General features: G+C 48.7%; 1 protein-coding gene across 2 annotated transcripts in view; it reads right to left on the bottom strand.

Moving 5' to 3' along the window:
* The window catches only part of LOC128496415 (1-phosphatidylinositol 4,5-bisphosphate phosphodiesterase gamma-1-like), a 28,792-nt gene extending 6,176 nt beyond the window's left edge, over positions 1 to 22,616 (bottom strand). The window contains exons 1-21 of one of the 2 annotated variants that reach the window (XM_053466030.1): positions 22,139 to 22,616; positions 17,528 to 17,677; positions 16,758 to 16,851; positions 15,388 to 15,435; positions 13,976 to 14,060; positions 13,337 to 13,417; positions 12,659 to 12,693; positions 11,024 to 11,096; positions 10,333 to 10,434; positions 10,037 to 10,155; positions 5,740 to 5,825; positions 5,330 to 5,450; positions 4,852 to 5,020; positions 4,512 to 4,631; positions 4,298 to 4,405; positions 3,207 to 3,394; positions 2,812 to 3,012; positions 2,325 to 2,444; positions 986 to 1,169; positions 544 to 621; positions 23 to 126 (exon numbers count right to left, since the gene is read on the bottom strand). In XM_053466030.1, the coding sequence (XP_053322005.1) occupies positions 23 to 126; positions 544 to 621; positions 986 to 1,169; positions 2,325 to 2,444; positions 2,812 to 3,012; positions 3,207 to 3,394; positions 4,298 to 4,405; positions 4,512 to 4,631; positions 4,852 to 5,020; positions 5,330 to 5,450; positions 5,740 to 5,825; positions 10,037 to 10,155; positions 10,333 to 10,434; positions 11,024 to 11,096; positions 12,659 to 12,693; positions 13,337 to 13,417; positions 13,976 to 14,060; positions 15,388 to 15,435; positions 16,758 to 16,851; positions 17,528 to 17,677; positions 22,139 to 22,358 (2,486 nt within the window). In that variant the 5' untranslated portion in view covers positions 22,359 to 22,616. The remainder of the gene's footprint in view (positions 1 to 22; positions 127 to 543; positions 622 to 985; positions 1,170 to 2,324; positions 2,445 to 2,811; positions 3,013 to 3,206; positions 3,395 to 4,297; positions 4,406 to 4,511; positions 4,632 to 4,851; positions 5,021 to 5,329; positions 5,451 to 5,739; positions 5,826 to 10,036; positions 10,156 to 10,332; positions 10,435 to 11,023; positions 11,097 to 12,658; positions 12,694 to 13,336; positions 13,418 to 13,975; positions 14,061 to 15,387; positions 15,436 to 16,757; positions 16,852 to 17,527; positions 17,678 to 22,138) is intronic. The other variant, XM_053466031.1, reaches the window with a different exon arrangement.
* Between the last annotated feature and the right edge of the window lie 862 nt (positions 22,617 to 23,478).

Genomic DNA, 23,478 nt, shown 5'->3' with positions numbered 1-23,478 from the left:
CATCACGGCGTCCGTCTCTCACCATCCACCATCCTGTTTGTCCACGTTGTGTATGATGGCTTGCTTGCAGAATGACAGCTCGTCCTCACGCTGGGCCTTGTAGTCGTATAAAGCCTTCACCAGGCACTGAGGACAGAGCGGCTCGAGGTTAGCGAGGCAGTCCCTCAGTAAAGCGGTAAGCTAGACATGTACCTGCCATGGATTTGGCCCTCACTCATACTCAGAACAATATAATACGGAGCAGATACTCAGTGAGAATGTAACCAGCGCCCTGCACATCTCGTAACTTATAAGCACAGAGGGCATTAATGCCCCGCAGAGATCTGCAAACGGCGAAGGGGCTTTCCTGCTGCCCCAGACGTTATACCGACGAAAGAACCCGGCCGGGGGCTGGGTACCCATACTCTGAGTATCTCACATCCCCCTAAACATGTGGCGGGAAATGGGACCCTCCTTTAATACCCCGCGGGGTCACCGCGCCAGTCTTACCCTGGAAATGGGACCGTCCTTTAATACCCCGCGGGGTCGCCGCGCCAGTCTTACCCTGGATGTTGGCATCTTGTTGGCCTCTACGTAGAGATGAGGGGTCCGGACCTCGTACAGAGCGCCATAGTCCAGCTCCTGCGGAGAGAGGGGCAGCGAGGGACACCGGGGGGCTATTAAAGGGGCAGGTATGGATCAAGCTGCATGTGTCATGTATGTGTATTGTATGTGTGATGTATGTGTAATATGTCATGTATGTAATGCATGTGTAATGTATGTAATATATGTGTAATATGTCTAATACATGCTTAGTTTTCATGCCAGCCTTATGCATTTCTGGGGTAGTTTTGAGCTCCGTGTGTTTGCCCCTCCATTCAGTTAGCACTTTGCCCCTGTGTCATTTATCTCACCCCCAGCCTCAGACCGCCCTGTCCCCTCCAATGAGAGATGTAGGTCAGTGGCCCCCATATGGCCCTCACCATGAGCCTCTCTGGGTACTCACCGCAGTGCCCATCCTCTCCAAGGCCTCCTCGTTGATGGGGTAGCGGAGCTTCATCTTGCGGTAGAGCGGGTGCGCTTCGTAGTAACTCACCAGATCCAGGAGACTCTCAAACTCGGCAGAGCTGCCCAGCATGAAGAGGCGGCCGTCCTGCTGGATCCGGCAGTGCTTGATCTTCCCCTCGGCTCTGCGGGGGAATCAGAAAGCAGGGGCGGCGGGGTGACACCGAGGCCCAGCATCCGAGCCGCCGTGTCTGTACACCGGTGGGCCACACGAGGATAGGCTGACCGCATCAGCCATGTACGTTTTCCATACTGCTGACCAGTACAGGTAAAGCGCTGCCCTGCAGTATGTGGGACGTATACACTCATGGGAGGGACCAAGCAGTCAGTTATACATCCTCCATACTGCAGGGCAGCACTTTATCTGGGCTGGTCAGCAATTATGTGTGTCCTGGAAAAACATGGCCGATGTGGTCACCTTACAAGAGTGATATACAATACCGTGTAATACTATTTACACAATGTGCATGTATTCAGCGTCACATGGTATCCAGACGATGTTAATGTATTCTATGTAATACGGTATTCCCAAGATGTAGTTATTTAGCGTAATAAGGTAGTTGACTGAAGAGTGTGTATTCTGTGTTATATGGTATTCACAGGAGGTGCTTTTATTTAGTGTAATAAGGTAGTCAAATGAGGCGTGAGCATTCTGTGTCTTACAGTACAAGGTGTATTTATTCAGTGTAATATGGTATTTACACATGCTGTTTGTATTCTGTGTTATACGGTATTCACACTAGGTTTGCTTTTTCAGTGTAATACGGTATTCACATATGGTGTTTCTATTCTGTGTAATATGGTATTCGCAGGAGGTGCATTTATTCAGTGTAATACAGCACTCTCAGGATGGCACAGAGACGTGTGAAGGGGCCACAGACGCCACTGCATGAATGGTTAACAGGGCCCAATAGGCCCATTGGATGCACCATGTGAGCCGGGAAACTAGTAACTAGGGGCAGGTTGCTAGGGGCAAGGCTGGCCCTGCCAATCGGTGATGTGTTTATCTTTGGGGCCCAATGTAAGCCTGCCCCAGGGCGACACCCCCAGCCGGCCCTCTGCGGACAGCATCCAGAGTAAGAAGAGCGCAGAGGCAGCTCCTCCTACTACAGTCTCTGGAGGCTGTCCGAGGAGCCAATCTGCCCGGAGACGCACCCATAACGGAGTGTGGGCGTGGTTTATCACATCATGTCGTCACTTAGCACTTAGCTCCGCCCACTAAATGGCAGGCCACGTTAGGATCATGGGAAATACCCCACGAGGCAGCTCAGGGGCCCCACCTGAACGATATGGCGAAGGAATTGGGGTCACTTCTCTTGCGCACCAGGAAAGCGCCGTCGCGGGGAACCCTCATCAGCATGTGCTCGGCCTGCAGACGGGTGAGGTTGGCGTGGTACCACCTGTGGACAAGCAAGAAACATGGCAACCGGATCTCAGCCAAATCACTGTCAAATGTCAACACAGACTTCTAATAACGGTCACTATGGAAACTGTGACTTGTCAGGGGATAAAGATATTCTGAATTAAGTCACCTGCGTTCAAGCAGAGATTCCAGCTGTGATAAAGCAGGGAGAAAAGCACCAAGCGGGACGCTAAGATATCATTAAATCAGAAGAGAATATGAAGGAGTCGGCCTTGGACTGGGTGACCCCGAGAATCTGCCCCTTCACCCCGAGACTGGGGCAAAAACCCTGAGAATCTGCCCCTTCACCCGAGACTGGGGTATAATAAGTTGCATTTCTGGCCCCCGGCGGGGCATCTACATACTCTTTGCTCTCGTGCGCGTTGGGCTGCGGCACGGGGTCCGTCAGTCGCATCTCGAACTCGTTGCAGCGCAGCGGCACCTCCCGGTAATGGCAGATCAGGCTGTACAGGCTGTCGAACACCAGGTTATCCGTCAGGTAGAATTTGGTGTTGCCGGCCTCCTGCCGGGAGTGGATGCGGCAGTGCTGGACCCGGTTAGACCGCCTGCGGGGACACAGAGATGCCGAGATGTGACCCGACATCAGTATCCAGATCCCCTGTGCAGGTTTACTTTACAGGGAGAGTAGTAGATAAGTGGAACAGTGTCCCAGCAGAAGGGCGGAGTCCTTACAGCAGACTAGATGGTCCGAACGGGTCTTCCAGGGGTAACGTTAACGTGGAGACCCCCGTGTCCTTACCAGAAAGACAGCGTGTAGTCTCCTACAAAGGTCTCGCTCTCGCGCACCAGGAACGTGCCGTCCTTCCCCCCCGTCTCGATGCAGTAGTCGTACAGAAGCTTCTCCGCGATCTGCCGCCCGTCGCGGCCGCCCCCCAGCTTCCCGTGGAACCATTTTTCACTAAAGTGCAGATCGTTGTTATTAAACTCCTGCAAGAAACAGATGTGTTATTACACATACCCCCAACTTCTACCCCGCCGGGGGGGCTTGGGGTAGGGGGAGGTTGGGAGGTAGAGCATCTGCGCATGCGCAAAATTCTGAACAAGAGCAGCATGCAGGGTGGCAAAACCAGGACTGTCCCACACAAAGTGGGGCAGTTGGGAGGCATGTGTTATCTGTTGCCTGCTTTATGTGTGATAACGCTCTGATATCTCATGGGGTCTACCTGCGCATACAAGGGACAAAATACCAATGGGGAGGAATAATGGGAGTTGGCTCTGGCTCGCGCCCCTCCTTCTCCTCTCATGCCAGCCAACCTGTACCAGTCTACTAGACTCTCGAAGGGGTTTATTCACTAAAGGGAGAGTCGCCAGGAGAGCGGAGGTTCTGAGCTGGCCCCGGATAATGTATAGTTCCAGAGTGAGGAGATTTTCTAGAGATCTGACTTATCCATTATTATTATTATTATTATTATTGTTTAATGGAGCGCCATCATATACCGCAGCGCCGTACAATGCATTACACAGGCCAAGCTGATGCTCACTGGGGCTGGACCTGCAAAGTCCTTACTTTGCTGCATTTAGTGGATCGTTGCTTATTTGGCTGCATTGCCCTGCCGTAAAGCAATAAGCACGGTGTGGTTCGTGGGCAGGGGGCGGCACCCAAACATCACATGACTGCCCAAGATGGCGACCTCCAGATATTCTTCAGACCATTAAAGAGATGAATTGCCCCAGTCGCTCTGTGCCTCCTGCTGGTACAGACACATTGTCTCCGGGGGTCTCGGAGTCTCCACTACACGATGCCAAAATCCTTACAAAGGAGTCAAAGCCCCCGAGGTTCTCGATCCGCCCCACCGGGTAGCAGCAGCCGCGGACGCGGCCCGGACTCACCTCTTTGGCCTCCACCTCTTCTTCGTCGTCGTTGGTCCTGTAGCGAGACGTCTCCTCGGAATAATAGATCTTGTTGCTCGTTAGAACAAAGTAATGAGGGCTCCAGGTCTGTGGGCAGAGAGCGGGGTCACCGGTGAGGGGAAGTTACACAAAACCATAAAGGGCGGCCCCTGGAGGGCCGAAAAACTCAACCCGTTTCATAGAGAGAGCGTACGTGGTCGATGGGGTCTTCCAGGTACAGAATCCCGTTCTTGATGGAGTTACTGATGTCATTCTCCGAGTAGCTGGCGGTGGACACCTCCTCGTACAGGTTCCCTTCAACCAGCTTTTTGTGCTGAAAGGGCAACAAAACGCGAGGTGAAAAAGCCGTAAATGCCTATCCCATGAATGTTTAAATTCCCTCGCTGTATTAGCCTCTACCACATCTGCCCCCATCTGCCCCCTAACATATTGTGCTGATTTCTCAGCGTGTAGGAAGCCATTTTGTTTGCGGTAAGCCCCTCCCCTCTCCTGTTGCCCGCAGTAACGCGTCGCTTTACGGCTCTGGGCTTCACCTTGATGAGGATCTTCCTCCTGAGCTGGTTGGGAGACGGCAGCTCCTCGGCGTTGATGTCCACGGCTTTGGTGAGCAGCATGTCCCCGAAGACCTTCTTAAAGTAAAACGCCATGTTCCTCTGCTGGACCACGCTGCAGTGATCCTCGATGGACAGGATGACGGGGTACCTGGAACAGAGAGAGGACTCAGGCCCCGGGCCATGTATACAGCCCATCGGCACTACGCCGCCATGTCCGAGGAGCCCGTGCTCCATCCTACGCTTCTCTACAATATGGAGGAGCCCACCATGGTGCCGAAAAATACATTAAATACAGTAGGAAATGAGGCATTTTTGTTAATTTGTGACAGAATGTAAAATGATGAATTATATTTTCACTGCCGGGGGGGTACTTTATATAAAACCCCCAGGATCCGGTGACGACTCCCGCTCTGGGGCGACCCGGTACCCGCCGTGGGCCCGGCCCCCGTGGACTCACTCTGATGTGACGAACGCGTTCTCCTTGATGGTGTGAAGCACGTCCAGGAACTTGATCTTCGAGGTGAGCGTGTGTCCGTGGTAGATGATCGGCAGGTCGTCCGGACCATCCCAGCAGTCCACTGTCAAGACACACAAGACACTGAGCTCAGCGGGACCAAGAATGTAAATGTTTTCACTGAAAAGGGTGGTAGATAAGTGGAGCAGCCTCCCAGCACAGGTGGTAGAGGGTAATACAGTGAGGGTATTAAACATGCATGGGATAGACATACGGCTCCTGAATCTAAGACGAGACCAACGACTGATTAAGGTTTGAGTCTTTACAGCAGGAGAAACGGCGACTAGACGGTTCTTTGTTTCTATTAATCCTCAGTCCTCCCCACTGATCCCACCTGCTTGCAGTTTACTCACACTCAATGCAGCGGCAGCCCATGCGCAGGCACCGAGTGTACGCTTCTAAGGATGACTCGCTGGAGAACTGATCACCCGTCAGATACCTGCAGACGAGGAGAGATACTTTACACCCGCAGGAAGAACCCGTTATAGAAAATAACAAGGGGAAGATAAAAGTGGAAGATTTATATATCGCCATCATACTCCGCAGCGCTGTACAATGTGTTATTATTATTTATATATCGCCGTCATACTCCGCAGCGCTGTACAATGTGTGATTATTATTATTTATATATCGCCGTCATACTCCGCAGCGCTGTACAATGTGTGTTATTATTATTTATATATCGCCGTCATACTCCGCAGCGCTGTACAATGTGTTATTATTATTTATATATCGCCGTCATACTCCGCAGCGCTGTACAATGTGTGTTGTTATTATTTATATATCGCCGTCATACTCCGCAGCGCTGTACAATGTGTGTTATTATTATTTATATATCGCCATCATACTCCGCAGCGCTGTACAATGTGTGTTATTATTATTTATATATCGCCATCATACTCCGCAGCGCTGTACAATGTGTGTTATTATTATTTATATATCGCCGTCATACTCCGCAGCGCTGTACAATGTGTGTTATTATTATTTATATATCGCCGTCATACTCCGCAGCGCTGTACAATGTGTGTTATTATTATTTATATATCGCCGTCATACTCCGCAGCGCTGTACAATGTGTGTTATTATTATTTATATATCGCCATCATACTCCGCAGCGCTGTACAATGTGTGTTATTATTATTTATATATCGCCATCATACTCCGCAGCGCTGTACAATGTGTGTTATTATTATTTATATATCGCCGTCATACTCTACAGCGCTGTACAATGTGTTATTATTATTTATATATCGCTGTCATACTCCGCAGCGCTGTACAATGTGTGTTATTATTATTATTTATATATCGCTCTCATACTCCGCAGCGCTGTACAATGTGTTATTATTATTTATATATCACCGTCATACTCCGCAGTGCTGTACAATGTGTTATTATTATTTATATATCGCCGTCATACTCCGCAGCGCTGTACAATGTGTGTTATTATTATTTATATATCGCCGTCATACTCCGCAGCGCTGTACAATGTGTGTTATTATTATTATTTATATATCGCCGTCATACTCCGCAGCGCTGTACAATGTGTGTTATTATTTATATATCGCTGTCATACTCCGCAGCGCTGTACAATGTGTTATTATTATTATTTATATATCGCCGTCATACTCCGCAGCGCTGTACAATGTGTTATTATTATTTATATATCGCCATCATACTCCGCAGCGCTGTACAATGTGTGTTATTATTATTTATATATCGCCGTCATACTCCGCAGCGCTGTACAATGTGTGTTATTATTATTTATATATCGCCATCATACTCCGCAGCGCTGTACAATGTGTGTTATTATTATTTATATATCGCCGTCATACTCCGCAGCGCTGTACAATGTGTTATTATTATTTATATATCGCCCTCATACTCCGTAGCGATGTACAATGTGTGTTATTATTATTTATATATCGCTGTCATACTCCGTAGCGATGTACAATGTGTGTTATTATTATTTATATATCGCTGTCATACTCCGCAGCGCTGTACAATGTGTTATTATTATTATTTATATATCGCCGTCATACTCCGCAGCGCTGTACAATGTGTTCTTATTATTATTTATATATCGCCATCATACTCCGCAGCGCTGTACAATGTGTGTTATTATTTATATATCGCCGTCATACTCCGCAGCGCTGTACAATGTGTGTTATTATTATTTATATATCGCCGTCATACTCCGCAGCGCTGTACAATGTGTGTTCTTATTATTATTTATATATCGCCATCATACTCCGCAGCGCTGTACAATGTGTGTTATTATTTATATATCGCCGTCATACTCCGCAGCGCTGTACAATGTGTGTTATTATTATTTATATATCGCCGTCATACTCCGCAGCGCTGTACAATGTGTGTTATTATTATTTATATATCGCCGTCATACTCCGCAGCGCTGTACAATGTGTGTTATTATTATTTATATATCGCCGTCATACTCCGCAGCGCTGTACAATGTGTGTTATTATTATTTATATATCGCCATCATACTCCGCAGCGCTGTACAATGTGTGTTATTATTATTTATATATCGCCATCATACTCCGCAGCGCTGTACAATGTGTGTTATTATTATTTATATATCGCCGTCATACTCCGCAGCGCTGTACAATGTGTTATTATTATTATTTATATATCGCCGTCATACTCCGCAGCGCTGTACAATGTGTGTTATTATTTATATATCGCCATCATATTCCGCAGCGCTGTACAATGTGTGTTATTATTATTTATATATCGCCGTCATACTCCGCAGCGCTGTACAATGTGTGTTATTATTATTTATATATCGCCGTCATATTCCGCAGCGCTGTACAATGTGTTATTATTATTTATATATCGCCGTCATACTCCGCAGCGCTGTACAATGTGTGTTATTATTATTTATATATCGCCGTCATACTCCGCAGCGCTGTACAATGTGTTATTATTATTATTTATATATCGCCGTCATACTCCGCAGCGCTGTACAATGTGTGTTATTATTTATATATCGCCATCATACTCCGCAGCGCTGTACAATGTGTGTTATTATTTATATATCGCCGTCATACTCCGCAGCGCTGTACAATGTGTGTTATTATTATTTATATATCGCCGTCATATTCCGCAGCGCTGTACAATGTGTTATTATTATTTATATATCGCCGTCATACTCCGCAGCGCTGTACAATGTGTGTTATTATTATTTATATATCGCCGTCATACTCCGCAGCGCTGTACAATGTGTGTTATTATTATTTATATATCGCCGTCATACTCCGCAGCGCTGTACAATGTGTGTTATTATTATTTATATATCGCCATCATACTCCGCAGCGCTGTACAATGTGTGTTATTATTATTTATATATCGCCATCATACTCCGCAGCGCTGTACAATGTGTGTTATTATTATTTATATATCGCCAACATACTCCGCAGCGCTGTACAATGTGTGTTATTATTATTTATATATCGCCGTCATACTCCGCAGCGCTGTACAATGTGTTATTATTTATGTAGCGCCATCATACTCCGCAGCGCTGTACAATGTGTTATTATTATTTATATATCGCCCTCATACTCCGTAGCGATGTACAATGTGTGTTATTATTATTTATATATCGCTGTCATACTCCGCAGCGCTGTACAATGTGTGTTATTATTATTATTTATATATCGCCGTCATACTCCGCAGCGCTGTACAATGTGTTCTTATTATTATTTATATATCGCCATCATACTCCGCAGCGCTGTACAATGTGTGTTATTATTTATATATCGCCGTCATACTCCGCAGCGCTGTACAATGTGTGTTATTATTATTTATATATCGCCGTCATATTCCGCAGCGCTGTACAATGTGTGTTATTATTATTTATATATCGCCGTCATACTCCGCAGCGCTGTACAATGTGTGTTATTATTATTTATATATCGCCGTCATACTCCGCAGCGCTGTACAATGTGTGTTATTATTATTTATATATCGCCGTCATACTCCGCAGCGCTGTACAATGTGTTATTATTATTTATATATCGCCGTCATACTCCGCAGCGCTGTACAATGTGTTATTATTATTTATATATCGCCGTCATACTCCGCAGCGCTGTACAATGTGTGTTATTATTATTTATATATCGCCGTCATACTCCGCAGCGCTGTACAATGTGTTATTATTATTATTTATATATCGCCGTCATACTCCGCAGCGCTGTACAATGTGTTATTATTATTTATATATCGCCGTCATACTCCGCAGCGCTGTACAATGTGTTATTATTATTTATATATCGCCGTCATATTCCGCAGTGCTGTACAATGTGTGTTGTTATTATTTATATATCGCCGTCATACTCCGCAGCGCTGTACAATGTGTGTTATTATTATTTATATATCGCCGTCATACTCCGCAGCGCTGTACAATGTGTTATTATTATTATTTATATATCGCCGTCATATTCCGCAGTGCTGTACAATGTGTGTTGTTATTATTTATATATCGCCGTCATATTCCGCAGTGCTGTACAATGTGTGTTGTTATTATTTATATATCGCCGTCATATTCCGCAGCGCTGTACAGTGTGCATTTGATGGTAGTTAAGGCTGCAGGCTGACGCTCTGGTACATGTAATAAGGCAGAGTTAGTCTCACGTGTTGTGGGATGATGAAATCCAGTACTGGGACAGGGGGTAATTCATCTCCTCGGGGGCCGCGCGGGAATACTTTGAGTCCATCACCATATTTTCTTTGGAGAAGAGGTACGCGAGGAACTGGAATCGGAGAACATGCGCATTAATCCCAAAGCATGCGCGGCTTCCTCATACACATCAATGACAAAGAAATGTTAGTAGGAGTACTGCCGACTGGGGGGGGGTGTATCTTACTACTGAGTACAGCCGGTAGGGGAGGAATAATTTATTAGCGAGTACACTTGAGTGAAGACTCACCTCGTCGAGCTGCAGAACGGGCTCAGGCGTTTCAGCGGCGGACTCCTTGAGATACGCGCACAGATACTCCCGCACTTTACTCAGATCGCTGGCCCAGGCTTCCTGGAGATGGGGAGAGAGGAGATACGACTCACTGGAGGGGGCTTCTGGATATATGGGGGTATCCGGCCACCAGTGCTGGCTGTCGGATGTATGGAGCAGGTCAGGGAGAGCCAGGCTAATCCCATTATACAAATCCCAGTTACCCTGTACATGGACGGCACCGCCGGGTAATATACCCCCTCACACGGGGTAACTACACCCGTATTCACCAGCTTCAGGAGAATTCCAGGGACATACCGGCCAACCCTTCCCTGTCTGCAGAGCACATCCTGTGACCCGCAACTCCCATCACTCACAGCCATCAGGCATACCTGTATGTGCAGCTAGCCCTGCCCCCCGTTCATTCTGCTTTAACCCCTTAAGGGCTGTTTTACGCCAGCAGAGAACAGAGACAGCGGCAGGACATTTAAACACTGCCTGTCACCTGACTGTATCCATGCATGTGATTGGCCGCAGGAGCGCAGGGGACCCCGTGTACACTGACGGCTCCGGTCGTGGAGGGGTCGCTCATCATGTCACAGTACCACCGCCCAGCTACCCAAGGAGCCTTGAACTGGAGGCCCTGTGTGGCCCTTCTGCTCCTACCTACCTTCTGGTCGTACAGCAGGAACCTCTGGAAGTCATAGAGGGAGATCTGGCATAAGGACGGCCGGTCGACATTCCTGGGACAGGAAGGGAAGGGTTAATGTGTGAACAGATACCACAGAACATACATGTTACATACAAACAGCGATTTGTATGTATCGGCCATTCTGTATGAAACCCGTGTCTGGACTCCCATGGGTTCCATGCAGCTGACCCCGACTCCACCAGGAGATCCTGACTGCTCTGGTTGCTACATACAGCCAAAGCCACCGACTGACCGTCAACCCGGAGCAGCCCCGGCACGCAAGTCTCCGTGCGCTCTCACAAACTAACACGCAATTGCACCCTATCACTTTTAGAGACCGCCACCTTGGAGACCGCCACCTTGGCCTCTATCGGTTTTAGAGACCGCCACCTTGGCCTCTATCGGTTTTAGAGACCGTCACCTTGGAGACCGCCACCTTGGCCTCTATCGGTTTTAGAGACCGCCACCTTGGCCTCTATCGGTTTTAGAGACCGCCACCTTGGCCTCTTATCGGTTTTAGAGACCGCCACCTTGGCCTCTTATCGGTTTTAGAGACCGCCACCTTGGCCTCTATCGGTTTTAGAGACCGCCACCTTGGCCTCTTATCGGTTTTAGAGACCGCCACCTTGGCCTCTATCGGTTTTAGAGACCGCCACCTTGGCCTCTTATCGGTTTTTGAGACGTCACCTTGGCCTCTATCGGTTTTGGAGACCTTTTCAGTTTCACGTTACACGTAACGTCACATGACATCCAGGCCTCAGAGGCCTTTTTTCGGACGTATGGTTACTGGCTATATTAGGGTTATGTATATATATATATATATAAAAAAAGTTTACAAATGGCTTTTATTTACCCATGGAACGGACGAGTCCTGCTGACTGGTCCATTCTGTCGGTTGCTATGGTAATAAGACTACATTGCAGCACACAGAGATTTGTACATTTGTTAATTTTCAGGCCACGGGGTGCATTTATCGCATTGGGGGATATTTAACCCTTTGAGTGCTGCTGTTACCGGGCCCGGATTTACAATGCGATGGAAAGCAGACGGCGCCGGCGGACGTGCTCGGAGAGACAAGCGCCCCGTCTGACGGACATCTGCGCAATGCTCTGCACAGTACCCTCAGCCGGCGCGGCTCCTTAATATTCACGCACCGTCCCCCAGAGCCCGCCACGGGTACGGTGGGTCACCAGCGGTCCAAGAATAATATTCCCTTTGTTCCCTCCGGCTGTGGATGAAACGTGTCCCCGTGACCAACAGCTGACCTGTATTAATCCCATCTCTGCAGGGCGGCCATTCTCCTCCGGTACACAAGGCCTGCAGTGTTTGAAACAGTCTCGCCTGCCTGCCAAATACAAGCCGACCATGGCGGACGAAGGAAAATGCCCCCCGCACCTTACTTAAAGGTGCAGTTCCCCCTAAAACTGAATTTAACCCTTTTGAGACTAAATGCAGCTTTAGAAGCGTCATTCCCGGCCCTGCTGAATTTCCAGAACTCTTCCCAGAAACAACTAATAAATAAATGAATAAATAATAATAAAATAATTAATAATAATAAAATACGTTAAAATATGTGTTTAGTATTTAGTAAGAATTCTGAGCTCAAAGACTCACCGGAGGGGAAAGGATAACTCCAGCTGCTCTATGATCTGGAATCAGAGCACAAGAGATAAAGTAAAATATATCATTTTATGGACAGGAAGAACATGAAACATAAAATGAAATAAAAACACTAAAAGGTCTGCACAGGAAGTGCTCATCAGCGAGTGCAAAGGAAAACAGCTTCCCCCGGCCATCAAGGAGATATTGTAAATGAAAAATATTTTAAAGGGACCGTGTCAGCTAAAATTACAAGAAAATACACAATCCACAGTATCAAGGCTGGGGAGAAAATAAAACGATTTGTGTCTGCGACAAAGTGACAGTGATGAGGCCGCTAATAAAAATAAAATTAAATATACGATCGGAAGGTGCCACGCTATGATGTCACAAGTGGGTGGAGCAACCACTTTATTTCCCCCTCTCCCCCCGCTACTCCAGCCATCCTATAGACTTTAATTTAGATGACAGCTGCTTGGTCCCTTTACATTTTTGTGATACCCCCCCAACCCCTTTGACCCCCCAACCCCCGGAAAAAACCTTCCCATTGATTTTAACGGCAGCTTTTTCTTGACACCGATGGGCTGCAGCTTCTCCCTAAGTAACGTTACAAATTCTATATGCATTCATTCGGGGGGGGGACCCTTTAACACCCTGGTCTGGAGGGAAGCCCGTAGGGGACACAATACTCACTGATTTCTGAGCCTCAAACATTAGATTCTTGTAGAACAGAACAAAATGTGGGAAAGTCAGCTCCGACCTGGCCTCGACTTCCTGTAATATAACATATGATGTCATAAGATGTCATAAGTGTTACACATTAAAGCTGCTGTCCCGCTTCGACTAAACAGTCATTAAACACTCTCTCAGCAAATAAAACTTACCGGATCGGTCATTTTAGTCTTTTGAGAGTCTTTTTCTGTTTCTATGGTGACAGTTGCCAGTGCCGGCTTTTGTGTCACATGACAATTAAGTGTTCCTGGAAGAATTACGAACGGGGCAGATTTTTGTCGTTTTTGTCTGCGAAGGGTTTGGGAATTTGAAGGGTTCGTACGACTTACCGAATGTTTTGCCGAAGTGGAACGGCAGCTTAAACTACGGCCCGACATTACAATGGGGGACGCGCCGACCTCATTCGCTACTGAGCGGAGGATAGTGGGGATTATAGTCTGTCGGTGAATTAAAATGAGGGTCCCGGCTGAACGGGGGTCCTCACTGCGGGTACAGACCCCCCAATACAGGGGATTAACCCTTTGGTTACAGTCTATATGGGGACGGCCGTGGGGTAGACGGATGCTGTGTGTCCCGCGGGTCGTGGCGCGTGACACTTACCAGCAGCTTGTCGCGCAGGAAGCGCATGTTGGGCACCCGGTAATTCATCTGAGGGAGCAGGGCTTTCAGGTCCTTCGGCGTGACGCTGAAACACAAGACACGCAGGGAGCGTCACGCAGCCGCCTCGTTACACTAATCATCGCCAGAGAGAAACATCCCTTATTCCTCCCCAGGAGGTGTATTCCCGATTTATACCCAACACTTAATGCGGCCCGGGGCGGTAAGGCTGGATTTGCTGGCGGGGTGTGTAGAAGGGTATTTAACCGCTTGGTGGGGTAATAATACATACCTTGGGACAAACAGTGGGCAGCCACGTCTCACGCGTGTTATACAGTGCGGGTATTAAACATGCATGGGATAGGCAGATGGCTCCTGAATCAAAGACGAGACCAACGACTGATTAAGGTTTGAGTCTCTACAGCAGGAGAAACGGGCGACTTATATCCATTCCCGCCAACCACTTACTTTATTATCACTCCAAACTGTATGAATAACGACATAATTAATCAAAGCTACAAACTGTCCCAACTGGGTAGGAAGATCGCCGAAATATTCTGCAGTCTACGTATCTGTAGAGTCTAGGGTGACCACATGTCCCAGATTGAGAAGTCTGAGTGAAGGAGGTCTCAGCCAATCAGGAGAGACTTCTCAACTCTCCCGATTGCCTGAGAGTTCACAAGCCTCTCCTGATAGGCTGAGTCCCTCCTTCACACCAACTCAGAGTAAGCTGCAGCCAGCAGCAGGTATGTGTGTTTGAGTGTGTGTGTATGTGACTGTGTTTGTAATGTCTGGTAATAGAGGGGTTAACACTCTGAATCGGAGGGATTGCGGTCGAGCACTACGTCTGTCCCGGAAAGCCGGATAGAGAGGCAAAATCAGGACTGTACTGTGCAAAGCAGGACAGTTAAGAGGTATGCACTGCGTCCATGTCGGGCCACACGCTGTAATGTTCCCCACCGTCCCTGGTGTTTATTGTCACTCACAATGTGAATAATAATTCCCCCCCTGCATAATAACCCCCGCCCGCCTGCTTTAATCTACAGCTCCTCGTATCACTTCCTGCCGGGATTCCTTCCTCTTCCTGCCGCCGACTCCTATCACTTCCCGCCAGACTTCCTGTTTATATGCACTTGGCGTGTGTCTGGCCGCGGTATCTCTCAGCGCAGATGGGTTAGATCGGCCCCCATCCGGCCCCCGTCTAGTCGCCCGTTTCTTCTGCTATAAAGACCCAAACCGTAATCAGTCGCTGGTCTCGTCTTGGATTCAGGAGCCGTATGTCTATCCCATGCATGTTTAATCCCCTCATTGTATTACCCTCTACCATCTCTGCTGGGAAGCCATTCCATGTATCTATCCATATCGCTGTTCCGTGCATTTCAATGACAATCTGCTTTGGGAAGAAGCCGAGTTACCTGCCATCCCTCGCTCTGTCCATGGAGTCAAACTGTTTCCGCAGCCATCTGTATAAGAAACAGACACAAGAATCACTCCAAATCTCATTAACCTCAGCAACACGTCCACCAGATCCGCCAAATCCCTTTAACCCCTTCGAGGCCAACAGCCATACCTGGGAGCTTCCTGAACGAGCAGCCCCTAAGACTCTTGAAATATTAACCCTTTAATAGCCCATCATGAAGATTTCATGTATTGACTCACCAAACGTGTTACCCAAATGGCTCTAATACCGGTCGCCATGGAAACCTTGACTTGTCATTATTTAGATACACTTAATTGAGCCACCTGTATTCAAGCAGGGATATCAACCATAACATACTGGGAGCAAAAACACAGAGAGTCTTATATATGATCACAGCGGGGGGGGGGAATAGGAAGGAGTCAGACTGTGTGACCCCGAGAATCTGCCCCAAGACCTTGAGATTGGGGCAAAAACCATGAGAGTTCCCAGGTGTGCCAATGACATACAAAAATATGTCATGAAAAGATGTCTCTAGAGGACCAATGACGTACGAGGTCAGAAATGGCCCCATGCAGCCACCATCATCATTATCGCAGGGGCATTATATATACAGATATTTAAATAAGGGTAAAAAAACATAAAACATTAGAAAACCTAAAATAAATGAGCATTTTATAGTAATTAAGGTGGTTTCAGGTCAGGTTAGTTAATGTATTTTTTTTTATAGTTTACCTGCGTATAATATATATATATAGATTTTTTTTAAAATATTATTGATGAAAAATAAATAAAATTCTTTTATGTATGAAAATGGTCTAAAAAAGCCATACGAAAAAAATAATACCGTATATATACTTTGTTGGTTCAGTAAATGGGGAATGACAGTGGAAGAAATGGTCCTTAAAGGGTTAAAGAGATACTGACTGACATCTGATGCACTGCTATAAAGTGACAATGAGCTGTAGTTACTGGTGGGGGGGGCAGATCCTTGCCACGTGATTGGTTAATGAGCAGAAGAAGAAAAAAGAATAGGAATATACAGAAAAAAATATATAAACAATACAAAAAAGAATAAAATACAAACAAAACACAAAGTATCCTTTTTACGGCACAACAAACGGTCCTTTTTTTTTTAAATTAACGTTTGGTAAATTCATTAAAATGAGATAATTAGACAGCAGGGAGAGAAGGTAACGGGGAGGAATAATCATGCAGATCCCGAGAACAGGAAGTTGAGGCGGCCGCTCCCACGGTGGACACCGGCGCGGGGGGAGCCGCTTATTACTTTATCCATCTGGGGGTCTGTTCAGTGTACAGAGCTGTGAATCTGCATGCGCGACGGCACAGAATGAGCCATCTCCTCACCTCTCCACCTGGAGGGGCCCGGGGGCCCTCTGCGTATCGCCCACCACCCAGTTCAAGCCGCCGATCCACAGGGTCACCTCCTCCTCGCTGAACGCTGGGGGGGAAAAAATGGGAAGAAATACTTATTTATATATTAACCTGCTGGGCTCCCTTTGAGCGGCTGAGGGTGATGGGAGTGTCAATGTTTCCTGCAGAGACGCCTCCTGGGGTCCCTCGATTAAAGATGCTGTTCCACCTACTCTGCTGAATGTAGGACCCTTATAACTACTCTTTAGAGTGTAAGCTCATAAGCCCACTATTATTCTTGCTTGGCGTAAACGTGCCCTAGGGTTAGATTGCAAGCTCCCGGGCAGAGTCCGCATCTCGTGTTGTTATCTGTATGTGTAAATGTACCTTTGATGTATGTTACTCTCCGCATTGAACTTGTACAGCGCCGCAGACTACGTTGGCGCTTCATAAAGAATATTAATTAACCCATCGCAGAAATAATTGTCTTATTTTTGCCGGGAACACTTAATCGTCACGTGACGCGAAGGCAGCCGTCGATAGATGGTTGCCATAGAAACTAGTATAGCTTGTTGAGCGCCTCTGCGTTGCTGTTATGTGTTTGAAGGTTGGAACGAAGCGGAACGGCAGCTTTAATGTAGAGAACGGGGAGATATAGTGGGTGAGCCAGACCATAACACCATACTGTCCAGCGGACCGTCACTGGGGGGCTACGGGCGCATTCTTTTTAACTCTTTGCTTGCTGACCCTTTGGGATCACTGACCGGCGACGCTGAGGGTCTTCAGCCTGAAGTCCGTCCCGTACAATATGATGAAGCAGAGCGTGGCGTCCAGCTTGCGAGCGTCTTCGGGGTATCTCTCGAAATCCCGCGAGTTCTTCCCGGGCCGGATTTCCTTAATTTCTTTTAAATCAACTGCATAAAAAAAAGAAAACGACGATTTCATGTCGCTAAATCCACTGGATCCATTCCACTAGATCGGCCCCGTCCGGCCCCCGTCTGGTCGCCCGTTTCTCCTGCTGTAACGACTCAAACCTTAATCAGTCGTCGGTCTCGTCTTAGATTCAGGAGCCGGATGTCTATCCCGCGCATGTTTAATACCCTCACTGTATTACCCCCTACCACCTCTGTGAGGCTGTTCCACTGATCTACTACCTGCTCAGTTAAGGATGGTTCCAGAAAATCAAACCCTTTTCCGTTTGGTTAAAGTGGCTTCTGAGAATCGGAACCGTAAAGCGGCTACGGAATTAGAAAAAATAGCGATAATTCCCTGCGGGGGTTAAAAAAATCCCCCAATGAATAATGAATACATATTGAAGAGAAATCGGTGCCGGCGGCCAATCAGCGACGCGAGGAATACAAACATCTACACACAACAGAGCGACAATACAAAGAGGAGCCACAATCAGCAACTTCACAACAGGGGAGAGATAAGTTAACGGGGAGGAATAACCCCGCAGATCCTGAGAACAGGGAGGCGGTGATCTCTCCGGGCAAAGACCAAAAAACAGCTACTCCATCCCTGCCAGATGCCCCTCGTTCTTCCCGATTACCCCGCTTCCCCTCCCCTGTATCCATCTTTCCTTCAATGTGCCCCTCGATCCTCAATGCCCTGAACAAAAGTGGCCCCGGGGTCAAGAGCTCCCACCCCTGATAATGCCCCGGCCCCCGGATCTCCTGCCCCTGGATCTCCCTCCCCTGATAATGCCCCGGCCCCCGGATCTCCTGCCCCTGGATCTCCCGCCCCTGATAATGCCCCGGCCCCCGGATCTCCTGCCCCTGGATCTCCCTCCCCTGATAATGCCCCGGCCCCCGGATCTCCTGCCCCTGGATCTCCCGCCCCTGATAATGCCCCGGCCCCCGGGGTCAGGGCGCAGATACGTGAGGTCACAGCATTCTGTACGGCATCCCTTTGACGTTCTGAGAAGTGGCGCCTGGGACGTGGCGCATGCCCGGAGAGAGCGCAGGTTATGGGTCAGGGTCGCCGACTGTCTGGTCTCCATGGTAACGTAGGGTATGGCAGAGATACAATGATAATAATCCCAAGCCCTCCTAATACAGGCAGCAAAGCAGCCGACCGCGCATGGACTTATTTCTTAAAATAACTCCCACGTGAACCACAAATCTATGTACCTCCACTTTTCTTTTTAATGCCCCTCTCTCCCCTCCCCTGATACCCCCTCTCTCCCCTCCCCTGATGCCCCTCTCTCCCCTCCCCTGATGCCCCTCTCTCCCCTCCCCTGATGCCCCTCTCTCCTCCCCTGATGCCCCTCTCTCTCCCCCTGATGCCCCCCCCGATGCCCCTCTTTTCTAGGAGGTCAGAATGTTTGCTGGGTATGAGGGGATCGCAGGGTTCTACTGCCCTAAAAGCCCCGATAATGTGTATAGAAACAGCAGGGAACAGGTTAATAAATTAAACGGGGTAAATAAACCCCATTATTCTTCTAAATGCCCCCCTCGGGCAGGACATTGGGGTCAGAGGGACTGGCTAAATTACACAGGGGCACTCGGGAAGTATTGGGACAGCTACCAGGGAGGAAAGGCCTTTGGATATATGATTAAGCATCAGTATAGTATAGTATAGTAATAGCTGCCAACAGTCCCAAATTTGCTTTAATACTCTATGAAAAGGTTGTTCTTTTTGGCAACGTATAGATCGAGACTGTTTTTATATATGAGCGGGTCCGGGCCGGCCGTCGGTCCGGCACACTGGGCTGTGGGTGTGGCCAGCGGCAGGATCTGAGTCATCGGGCGGCTGCTGGCCTTAAAGTGATATCACCAGAAAGGGCACCTTTTATACCGTGGGGCAGATTTTATGAGCGCATGGAGCGAGTTCAGGGCCTTCGGGGGCCACTCATTGCCTATTGCCATCCTGTTAATTAGCCCCGGCAGCCGATGACTCACTCTCTGCTTGCGCGCTTCCGGCATAACGGTCACTTCCTGTTTCCTTATCATCTCTTCCTGTCCGTGCGCAGCAGGAAATGAGCTGAGAGCAGCACTCCTTAACCCTTCACGACGCGACGGGCAGTCAAATCACGGCTGCCCAAATCCACCCAGAATGCCACCTTTCTGCCCTTTTGCCGGTGTATAGGGGGGCAACTTCTACCCGCAGCCAATTGGGCTGCCTGGAAGGCGCAGTGTACATTCCCCGGTGTCCCCGGAGAGCGGGACTGAGGGAGAGCTCGGTGGGACAGTGGGATAGAATGGCAAAATCCTCTCACTGTATTACCCTCTACCACTTCTGCTGGGAGGCGGTTCCACTCATCTACCAGGGTTATAACAGGGCTGTTTGAGCTACCCCGGCTAGCCAGCCATTAATTTATGTTAAAGTGACCGTATACATCACATATATCCTGACCATCCTTACTACTTACTACTCCTGCAGCTTTTATACCGTCGGGGTGCCGGGCCAGCGATACGCGGAGTTATCTGTCCTGCTAATCACACCCTGCGCGGCCGCCCCGCTCTCCCTGTCCCTCCCGCTTCATAACAATATAATAAAGAGACGTTATTAGCAGCGGCCGACCGGCAGAGACAGGAAATTACCATTTTTCTTGAGGATCGCCTGAGGAATTTGGAGCAAACCTGAGAGTCCTTTGTGTGTCAGACACGGGAAGGAGACGACGCATTCCGCAGCTACACTCCCAGACTGCAGAGAGTTAAACATGAAAAATAATCTGCGCTTTTCTTTTTTTTACCCCAGTTGTAGTTTTTGCCCCATAATATAAAGTTTTCTTACAGCTGCATATCAGCCGTTTGTATGATTCTCGCTCTGTTATCTGATCCCTGATCTACTAAACCCCCCGACTCCTTATCATACTGCCTGTGGGGAACAATAGAATGCCTCAGTCTGAATCACCCGGTCAGACTCACTGACTAACGAAAGTCTATGGAGGACAGACTTCATTAGCATCGCCATAAAGCGTCAGCTCAGTGCGGTGTTTGAGCCGGGAAAGTCACCCAAAATGTCACATGACTGACAGCGACGGCGGCTCCAGGTCTGCTGGTAGTTTATCGGGTCAGCTGTTTGGTCTGGAGACAGACGCTGCGCATGCACAGGAGCCCCCCCCCCCGGAGAATCGTCCCTTTTTGTTCTAGCAGGAATCTGGACGTCCTTTAACGCTCTACAGATAAGATTCACACACTGCTCATATTTCCCGAGACCTTCCCAAAACCCAGGGAACAGCTCAGCATCTTTACTGCGGGATCTCAATATGTCCGGCTTGGGCGGGGGGAGGGAGAGAGAGAGAGGAGAGAGAGAGGAGAGAGGGGGGAGAGGGGATGTAAATACATAAAGGGATTTAATAAAGGACAGGAGGGAATTTGTTTCAAAGGAGAAAAGTTACAACAAGAATCTAACACTAAAGGGTCAGAGGCTGAGATGGAATGGAGGGAAGTTTTAACTTACTGAGAGGGAGGTGGATATGTGAAACAGCCTCCCAGCAGAAGTGGTAGAGGGTAATACAGTGAGGTAAACATGCATGGGATAGACATATGGCTCCTGAATCTAAGACGAGAACAACCACTGATTAAGGTTTGAGTTTTTAAAGCAGGAAAAATTGGTGACGGGGGCCAAATGGCGATCCCCTCATACCCCGAAAACATTCTGACCTCCTAGAAAAGAGGGGCATCAGGGGAGGAGAGAGGGGATTTTAGAAGAGGGACTGGCCAAACTAAACAGGGACACTTGGCAAGTATGTTTAATCGCTATGCTGGACCGTGCGTTTCGGGGTTTGTATCACATCTTAACCCATCGCTCCCCATAAACGGCGGCGGTCTCCGTATAAAGCTGTCTCATTCCCTGCCGGCACCTGTTACTGCGTCACTGCGGCTCAAACCTCACAAAAGTGACATCACTTCCTGTGGTTCCATTCAATATAAAACCCTGCATCACCGCCGTGGGGGCAGGTCCGTGGAAATTCTCCTTAACCATTTGTGCCCTGCACACCCCAAAATGTACAGGGGATCAGAACACGATCTGCCGGGCCGGCGACACCATTTACCTAAAGTTTACAAATCCATTCATTAATAAAACCGTTCTTACCCCCAACACAGGGCAGCACCCGCAAAACAACCTTAATGCTAATCGCTCCTTTAAACTAAGCTAGATATGAGTTGTGTATCTCGTAGTGCTAGATTCTACTTTACTGAGATACGTGGGACAGCCTCCCAGCAGAGGTGGTAGAGGGTAATACAGCGAAGGTATTAAACATGCATGGGATAGACATACGGCTCCTGAATCTAAGACGAGACCAACGACTGATTAAGGTTTGAGTCTTTACAGCAGGAGAAACGGCGACTAGACGGGGGCCGGATGGGGCCGATCCGCCGGCAGATTTTGTTACATTGATGCACAGTGACCGACGCGTTACTTACTGTCGCCTTCCACCTTCTCTGGCGTCCTGAACCATATGACTTGTCTGGTGTCCATCTTCACCTGGAAGGTCCTTCTCTCCGGCCTCTGAGATTTCTTCTGGTAGAAGAGCGTCAGGACGGAGCCGGTCTCCAGACATCGCAGAGTCCTGGCCAGGTCCCCGGCGTCCATCCTCGGGTCCTCCACCAACCCGTTGAGGTTGGTCAATCTGCAAGCTGACATTGTCACAGCACGCCGCCCAGGACCGAGGATGTCAGCGAATGTCAGCGGCCCCGCTCATGGCCGAGAGAGCGAGCAGGAAAGAGACAGCATCCTCGGGCCGCTAGAGAGAGCGCTCCATGCCCGACACAATAACGGGATACAAAGTATCGAGACAAAAGTTCTCACCGCCCAGGTCCACAATATCCTTTCGATGAGAAGCCCTTCATCCAATAGAATGTCTCGATCTGAAGTCGGGGAGGGGGGGTATTTTCCTCCAGAAACACAGGACTGACCCTGACTCGGCAGGACAGCTGATCCTTCTGAAAGTGCGCCGTCACCCGCTGACGATCCCCGCCGTCAGACCGCTCCGGCGCTCTCGGATCGATGAGGAGACTCGGTCTGATTTCCTTCACGGACAGCCCTGCGTGACCGTGAGCTTCTCGCGCATGGGAGGCGAGTCAGGAGCAGGCAGTCTAATCGCTGTGCATGGAGATTCTCCGACGGCAGAGGATGCTGTCTCCTTAGGGCACAGTCATGATGTCTGCTTCCTAATGCTTTCGACGAGCTCCTCCTGCGTGAAGCATTTTCCCAGGATCCCCGGAGGAAATGGCATGATCGTAGTCTGTGTAATGGGGAGGAAAAAAAAAAAAAAAAGGCTTAGAAGCCAGTAAGCGATAATGATGAGCGTAATCCGATTTCTCGAGGGAGCCCCGGGGCCCCGTCACTTGTTCCTCGGCTCGGCGCAAGGTGCTTTGGGTGTTGCAGAATGATGAAGGTACGTGCTGTCACAGGCTGGAGCGCACACTTCAGGGTTAATCCCGTAGAATGCTGCCCCCCCCCCGGGGCAGGAAAGAACAGAGATCCTGGGCTTTACGGGGCAGATCGGAGTCAGGATGAGAGGTCAGCGAGGTACCAGCTGCTTCTTATCGGTGGCTCTTATCTCAGCTCTGATCCCAGCCTTCAGCGATGGACGCCCAGAGGAAGCGGCGATCACACGGCCGGAAACGGGACGGAGACGGATCCTACAAAAATATAAATGCTGGATCCTGGAGGAAAAAAAAACACAAAAAAAACATGAGTGGGGAAGCAGGAAATGGGGTCGGAGAGCGACATCTAGTGGGCAGCCGGGGGGCGGCAGCCA

The sequence above is a fragment of the Spea bombifrons genome, chromosome 5, assembly GCF_027358695.1.
Source record: "Spea bombifrons isolate aSpeBom1 chromosome 5, aSpeBom1.2.pri, whole genome shotgun sequence".
Lineage (NCBI taxonomy): Eukaryota > Metazoa > Chordata > Amphibia > Anura > Pelobatidae > Spea > Spea bombifrons.
This window is presented reverse-complemented; position numbering and strand designations above follow the sequence as displayed.